The following is an 8,696-nucleotide window of genomic DNA, read 5'->3' as shown; positions in this document are numbered from 1 at the left end:
ACTACAAACAAATCAACGGTGTGGCAATGGGAACCAAAGTGGGACTTAGCTACGCCAAACTTTTCGTAGGCTATATCGAAAATGAATTTTTCTCTAACTACAACAGACCAAAACCTGATCTTTACAAACGTTTCATCGATGACTGCGTCGGTGCTACTTCATCCAGAGAAGAGAAACTCAACCAATTCATTACTTCAGGCAGTTCTTTCCACCCGGCTCTAAGATACACCTAAGAAATTTTCCGTAAATTCACTTGCTTTCCTCGACATTAAACTTTGAGTCAACGGCAATGGTTTATCTACAAGCGCACACTACAAACTCACAGATTCTCATAACTACTTGCTGCATTCGTCCTCTCATCCACAACACGTAAAAAACGCCATCCCATTCTCTCAATTTCTTAGACTAAGGCGTCTCTGTAGTGGCGAGTCCGACTTTAACAGCAAGTGCGAGGAAATGCGGCTTTTTTTTCAAAAACCGTGGCTACCCTGACTCCGCTGTCACCACAGGCAAACATCGTGCCCAAGAAGTCGATCGACAAACCGCACTACATTACAAACGTCACAGAACGAAGAAACCAACAGAATTCCATTCACCCTTACCTACCATCCACAAAACCTTGCAGTCAAAAATGTCATTCTCAAAAACCTTCAAAATTCTCCGCAATGAACCCGAAACTAAATGTATTTCCAATACCAACACTTATTTCATTCAAACGCGACAAAAACATAGGTAATTTTCTAATTAGGAGCGCATTTAAGTCTGACTTCCAAACGGGAACCTTCAAATGTTCACGCACACGATGCAAAATTTGTCGTTTTATTTCTAACATGGTTAAGATCTCAGGACCGAATCGATCCGTTAAAATCACTGACCACTTTACATGCATCTCCGCAAATGTCATCTATTGCTTAACCTGCACTCTATGTAAAAAGACCTACATAGGCGAAACAGGGAGAAGATTGGCGGACCGCCAAAAGCACATGGCAGAGAAATTCCAGGCTGCGTTTTAACTGTATCATAGCCTACTTTTTCAGCAATTTCACTCCAGATACAGCCTATACTAAGGGCGCGTTCGATTGACCCTATTCCGGAATAAGCTTAAGAATACTTGGAGTGATGATTAAAACGGTACGTTTGGCTCGTTTCGAAGCAGCAAGGATAATAGAAAATTGTTTAAAATAGCATTTTAGCAGCCATTTGACAATTTTAATGTGAGTCTCCGTAAAAATGAAGGATTTTTAAATTATATTCCATGTATTCCTATTCCGGAAACTTAGGGTGCGTTCGATTGACCGTATTCCGGCATAGGAATACATGGAATATAAGTTAGAAATCCTTCGTTTCTACGGAGATTCACATTAAAATTGTCAAACATCTGCTAAATTGTGATGATTTGTGAACAAAAATTTACTGTTTTTCATGACGTTTTCTCCCTAAAATCAAGGCGTGTGTTTGACTCTATGCTTATTTATCAGTGCGAATTGTGTAGAAGCTATTCGAGTCCGTGAAATTGAGATAAAATTGTCATGAACATGCCCAAGTGCGGGCGGTCACGCAATTGACTCTTCGTTGTTCGAGTCAAAGAATTTCTTCTAGAGTCGATTTTATCACTTTTCGAGTTATCTTTTTTTTTCTCTCAGATGGAAGATATGGCTTTCGAAGATTTTCTGGAGTGGAGCGTTGGTCAACTTCAGTTTTATTTAAGGATGAGAAGAGGAAAGTTTAGAAGAAATGTTTTGACTCGAATTGCGTGACTGCCCGCACCTTAGCATGTTCATGACAATTTTTCTCCATTTCACGCCCCCCTAATAGCTTCTTCACTACTCGTACTGATAAATAAGCATAGAATCAAACACCCGCCTTGATTTGATCCAGAAAACGTCATGAAAAATGGTAAATTTTTCTTCACAAACCATTGACTCTGATCGGTCACTCTCCCTACAGGCCCGGTTCAGACGCGTACTTCACACGAGCCGAATTGGATTAAATTCATGTGAATTACGGCGTCAGAACGACCGGTCTAATTCGGATCGGCTAATCAATTTTTTCCGCCTGGCTTAGCCGGAAATTACGGCTGTGGAACAGCTTTGATCCAGACGTCGTACTTCAAATGAGCCGAATCAAATGCAGAAATTATTGCAACTTTGCAATTTTCTTCAGTCATAGTATGCTTGTGTGAATTAATTTCAGCGCAATTAAGTTTGGCGTCTGAATCAATTCACCCGCGATTAATCAATTTGGGTCGGTCTAAATTGGAATTCGATTCGGCTCATGTGAAGTACGGCGTCTGAACGGGGACTAAGCTCATCAGCCATTTTATCCTGATTACCCAACATGCACCGTTTTGCCGAAAAGGACCGTTTGTGAGAAGAGCGTTGCGTGACGACCCTAATAGCGTCTCCGATGGGTGATTTCATAGCCCCTGGCAATTCTTGGAAACAAACGGATTGACGTGTGTTTATCCGTAAAAGGCATCCGCGATTGTCATAAATAGTACTTGTTAGCCAAGTACTGTGATGCCAAGTATTCAGACGAACACCATTTGCATTTGCTAAGGTCATCAGGATGAACACGTTAAGCGCAGTTTACTTCTTTACCATCCTCCTGCTACAGCGAAAAGTCGTTGGTTTCAGCTGCAACTCCGACAACTGCAGAGACTGCGCCTCCAATACCGACGCTTTCGGTATTACCTGCAGATGGTGTAGAAGGGACAATGAATGTCATACACCAGGCGCAATTTTTACAAACCCGTGCAAGAGAGCGGAAAATATCGTCGATCCGTCTCTTTGCGAAGAAGAATTATCCCATTATGACCCCGAATTGTCTCTAAAGATGTTGCTTCTTTCAGCAGTTGCGTATGATCCAGTTGATCCACAGGAATGTATCGACAACTCTCTGCCATCTGCAGGCTTTCAAATAAAGCATATTGTAAACGAGGAATGTGATTTTTTTGATCACAAATGTTCTGGCTATGTTGCTGTTTCCCATACCATCAAAGCTATTGCTGTTGCTTTTCGCGGCTCTGAATGTTTCGATCAAGCATTTTCTGCATTTGTTGAGAGTTTAGTTCGCCCTAAGGAAGATTTTTTAAGCAAGGGTGAAGTTCAAAGCTACTGGAAAAGAGGGTTCGAAAAATTATGGCCGAGCATGGAAGCGAAAGTGAAAGCTCTGATCGCCGACAATCCATCCTACCCAGTTTGGGTTACAGGACATTCTCTGGGTGGTGCAATGGCGTCCCTAGCAAGTGCATGGCTCAGTTATTACAAAGTTGCTTCTCGTAAAAACATCATATTGTATACGTTTGGAATGCCTCGAGTCGGAAACTACGACTATGCTTTGGAACACGATCGGCTGGTTAGCAACAGTTGGAGAGTAGTCAATTATGATGACGCTGTTCCTCATTTCCCAAGCTTATTATCTGTTAGCATCCTCAACGGTCCTTACCATCATGGAGTAGAGGCCTTTTACAGCAAACCGGCTACAAGTGTACATTCTGAGCACAGGGAATGCCACGGAAAACCAAACAACGAAGACAAGACTTGCAGCTTCTCGGTAATGCTGCCGTACTCCTTTGAACGACACAAAAACTACTTCAGCATTCCTGTGGGGACCTTCTGGGAGAAAGGCTGTGTTCACTCAACACATAAGAAACGCGAAGCGCCAGGAAAACAGAACAACACTCGCTCGAACACAGTTCAGTCTGTAAAAGATCGCTGCTTGAAGTATACGTACAAAAATGGATCTTATGTCCTAGCGACCGGGTCCTCTCCCTCTCGATCTGAAAGATCGATCGAGACTCGATCTTCGACTACGTCAATGCACAAGCGATCTTTCTTTTGTTTCATGTTATTTTTCACTATTTCTACCGGCTTAGAATAAATGAGAAAACTACGCAGACTACGCAAACATAGTCTATGTTTCAGTTGCTGTATTTGTCCATAAAGAAAGTTATCTGCACGTAGAGCAAGAATTCATAGAACACTTTGTTTGTATTTTGCCTTCGTCTGAGCTTGCAGACATCATTTGCTGAAATTGTCATTTAGCATTCCTTGGTCAGAAATATGATTGTCTTTTCACTCCTGTAATCTAATTAATCATAGACTTTGCTTGAGAGAATTAATCCCTTATGTAATATTTATCCAGATGTTGTAGGGAATTTTTTTTGGGGGGGGGGGGGTGGGGATGGCGTAGTTGTGAGAGCACTCGCCTCCCACCAATGCCGCCTGGGTTCGATTCTCGGAATTGACGCTATATGTGGGTTGAGTTTTTTGTTGCTTCTCTTGTCTGCTCCAAGAGGTTTTTCTCCGGGTACTCTGGTTATCCCTTGTCCTCAAAAACCAACATTTGTTAATTCCAATTCGATCTGGAGAGGGCCATAACTTCATCAGTTTCTAACTGTCATGTGTTACCCTCTATAAATAAGTAAATTGATCATCATGATCAAGTTTGATTTGCCCTATGGTTAGGTCAATAATGAAACTAAAACTGGGTAATATAAAACACGTTTTTGGCCGCTAAAATCCATACCAGTTTCCAGACCTGGCTTCTGAGAGTTACACTCGGTTTGCCAACCATTACCTAGTCCAAGTGAAGTCAACATATTGATTACGCATTTTTTATCATTACTTTAGTAGTAATTGGCACTGAACATTGTTTCAAGCAAAAATACGTTCATACAATCTACTTGTTTCATTGAAAACCATACCCCCTTCAGACCATATTGGGTAAATAATCTATACCTGTTTTTGTTACATGTTACGTGACATGTTTAAGTATCAAGTGACTCTCGAATAAAAAACAGTCTAAGCTCTCTTATAAATGGAGTCACTTTATATATAACATGGTGTCAAGAAGTGGGATCGCGATTCTTTCAGCAGCAAACGCTGTGATCACGACGCGAGTTATATCTCGGAACTGCACAAACAAAAGTGAGTCTAGGAAGACAGAAAACAACCCCGTAACCTCAAGAGAAACAAGGAAAAATGTCAACAGTCAGCCATTCGGAAACAACGCCCCACACTACAACCGCTCTAAGTTTCACCTCCAATTTCCCAATACCGGCTCCCATGAAAGTCTCTGGAGACCGAATAAATAATTGGGAGTTCTTCAGACAACAGTGGGAAGATTATGAGCTCGCCACTGGCCTTGATAAGCGCCCCGAGGCAATACGCTTAGCGACGCTACGATCAGTAATGGGAAAAGATTGTCTGCAGATATTTTTAAATCTCAAGTTGACAGAACAGGGGCACCCAACGTCAATTTTCAGAAAATATCTGTTCGGAAGACGATTTGAGATCTAGAATTTTCGGAAAATTTATTGTTAAATTTCTTGCTTGCCTGCCTCTCCTAGGATTTTCGAACATCTGAAAAATGGTATAATTGCCCATTTTAACGGATTTTTACCCTAAAAAGGTTACCTAGAATTTTCGGGAGTCTTTTTCTGGCTAAAATTTTCGAAAAGGTAAGTTTTGATCCCTATAATTTTCGGATCACTAGACTTTCAGCTAGGAAATCCGAACAGATGAAAACTTTTTAGGGGATAAAAATATGCCTATATGTACCGTTTAAATACTAAAATACGTTTAACAACGCTATGTTTGAGTGGTTTTGAACTACGTTCTCGTTGGGTGCCCCTGACGGAAGAGGAGGCATCAAGCGTAAACTCTAGCCTAGCAGCTTTAGCAGCATATTTTAAGCCGAAAACCAGTGTGGTTTACGAAAGATATCTGTTCAACTCGTCGACTCAAGGCCCAGATGAAGGGATCGATGAATTTGTGAATAGACTAAGAAAACAAGCGTCGTGATGCAAATTTGGTACGCTCACGGATGAAATGATCCGAGAGAGAATCGTCATTGGCCTCCAAGATAGAAACACCAAGCTTAGATTGCTCAAAGAAGAAGACTTAGATCTTAATAAAACGGTGAATATTTGCAGAGCCAGCGAAATTGCTAGCAGGCAATTAAAATCGATGAAGCTGGGTCAAACAAGCGAACAAGTCAACACCGTGGGCACTCAAGCAAAACGGTTTAATAACAAACAACCGCGTAAGTCAAACCCGACGAGAAACACTCGAGGGAAAAGAAAACCAAAGCAAACGGTGACCAAATGCACTAGATGCGGCGGCCCAGAAAAGCACAAATTAGAGGAATGCAGGGCATATGGGCAAACATGCCTAGTGTGTAAAAAGCCAAATCATTTCGCAACAGTCTGTCGTTTTAATGACAAGTCAAAGAGCCACAATCCGAAGCACAGAGACGTCCGACAAGTAGAAACTTCTGAAGAAGAATCCGAAGCAAGTGATGATCCGCTTTTCAAAATAGAAGAGGTCTCAAACATGAAGACAAATGGAAAACAGATAAACGCAAATCTAGTTTTTTCAGACATGAAAGAAGCATATCACACAGAGTTGACGTGTCAATTAGATACAGGAGCCACGTGTAATGTGATAAGTCTCCGTGACTTGGCCGTGATCACGCAAACCGGCGATCCACCGCTGAAAAGCAGCAAGGTCAAGGTCCGACTATTTAACGGCTCACTGATGAAGCCTCGTGGTTTTGCTACGTTGAAAACACACCGAAATGGTTCGACAGCACAGCTTAATTTTCAAGTCGTGGATACCACGAACAAACCATTATTGTCAGCAGAGACTTGCGAGAGATTGGGTTTGTTAAAGGTCACTATTAACGAAGCTTCAGAAGTTAACGTTGTAATCCCATACCATCAAAGCTATTGCTGTTGCTTTTCGCGGCTCTGAATGTTTCGATCAAGCATTTTCTGCATTTGTTGAGAGTTTATTTCGCCCTAAGGAAGATTTTTTAAACAAGGGTGAAGTTCAAAGCTACTGGAAAAGAGGGTTCGAAAAATTATGGCCGAGCATGGAAGCGGAAGTAAAAGCTCTGATCGCCGACAATCCATCCTACCCAGTTTGGGTTACAGGACATTCTCTGGGTGGTGCAATGGCGTCCCTCGCCAGTGCATGGCTCAGTTATTACAAAGTTGCTTCTCGTAAAAACATCATATTGTATACGTTTGGAATGCCTCGAGTCGGAAACTACGACTATGCTTTGGAACACGATCGGCTGGTTAGCAACAGTTGGAGAGTAGTCAATTATGATGACGCTGTTCCTCACTTCCCAAGCTTATTATCTCTGAGCATCGTCAACGGTCCTTACCATCATGGAGTAGAGGCCTTTTACAGCAAACCGGCTACAAGTGTATATTCTGAGCACAGGGAATGCCACGGAAAACCATACAACGAAGACATGACTTGAAGCTTCTCGGAAATGCCGCCGTACTCCTTCAAACGACACCAAAACTACTTCAGTATTCCTGTGGGGACCTTCTGGGAGAAAGGCTGTGTTCACTCAACACGTAAGAAACGCGAAGCGCCAGGAAAATATAACAACACTCGCTCGAACACATTTCAGTCTGTAAAAGATCGCTGCTTGAAGTATACGTACAAATAGGATCTTATGTCCTAGCGACTGAGTTTTCTTCCTGTCGATCTGAAAGATCGATCGAGACTCGATCTTCCACTAAATCAATGCACAAGCGATCTTTCTTTTGTTTCATGTTATTTTTCACTATTTCTACTGGCTTAGAATAAACTAGGAAACTACGCAAACACGTAGACAAACACGTAGAGGCAGGTATTAGGCTCATTATTATTCCTATTCTATATCAACGATATTTGCAGGTGCTCAAATAAACTGATTCAACTTCTATCTTTTCGCTTATGATACTAATATTCTATATGCTGATAAAAATCTTAAAACGCTAGAAAAAGCCATCAATACTGAACTACATAACCTGTACAAGTGTACGTCTGGCTAACTTCCAACAAATTAACTCTTAACATAAACAAATCCAATTTTGTCATTTAATTTCTGTCCCTCTCAAAAGAAGCTAACATTTCAGCCCGTAAATAAGCATATTTGACAACGAGAGAAAGAAGAAGATCCGCTTGGATTACAAAGACTATGTAAAATATCTTGGAGTATTGATTGATCAAAACCTTTCTTGGAAAAACCGTTTTGAATATGTCACTTTAAAATTAGGAAAACCGTAGGTCTAATTGCAAAATTAAGACACTATGTACCTCTACGTACACTCTTGGATATTCATCAGTCGTTAAATGTTCCCTATATATGGATTATTTGTTTGGGGTCAGGCTTGTAAAACGTATCTAGACAAAATCTTGATAATACAAAAACGTGTATTACGTCTCATGTATTTTGCCAAGAAAAACGAGCAAACCGTTCCGCTGTTTATTAATGCTAACCTCCTACCATTAAATTTCTTATATTTTAAAATTTTATGTGCATTAATGCATGACGTTAGAAATGCTTCAGCACCACCTAACATATGTAACTTTTTTACGAACACATCCAGCATCCACTCTTACAACACTCGCTCCTCTGCCTCAGACAATTCTTACATAAAACGGTCACTGAGACTTGAGATACAACAAGACGCTATTAAAAAAAAAAAAGTCTCCAGAATGGTAAGGGCAGGAGAAAAGATAAAATACTGTAGTGTGGGTCATTCAGGCTTTCATAGTTATTTCGCTTCGTCTATGCATGGAAACTCTCGAGAAATAACGATAGAAATGTGGATCTGAACGGTGACAAGCCTGTCAAGGAATGTTAACTATTAAAGAGAAGAGATGCTTGTTTATTTGCCCAGTACATGG

At 41.0% G+C, this 8,696-nt stretch overlaps 1 protein-coding gene across 1 annotated transcript; it reads left to right on the top strand.

Annotated features, from left to right (window-relative positions):
* Positions 1–2,385: 2,385 nt before the first annotated feature.
* Positions 2,386–4,147, top strand: LOC138033668 (lipase ZK262.3-like). The gene has a single exon (XM_068881464.1). It carries the CDS (start codon positions 2,569–2,571, stop codon positions 3,880–3,882), a length of 1,314 nt encoding a protein of 437 aa, XP_068737565.1. The 5' UTR covers positions 2,386–2,568; the 3' UTR covers positions 3,883–4,147.
* The last annotated feature ends 4,549 nt before the right edge of the window (positions 4,148–8,696 follow it).

This window comes from Montipora capricornis, chromosome 14 (genome assembly GCF_036669925.1).
Source record: "Montipora capricornis isolate CH-2021 chromosome 14, ASM3666992v2, whole genome shotgun sequence".
Taxonomy (NCBI): domain Eukaryota; kingdom Metazoa; phylum Cnidaria; class Anthozoa; order Scleractinia; family Acroporidae; genus Montipora; species Montipora capricornis.
This window is presented reverse-complemented; position numbering and strand designations above follow the sequence as displayed.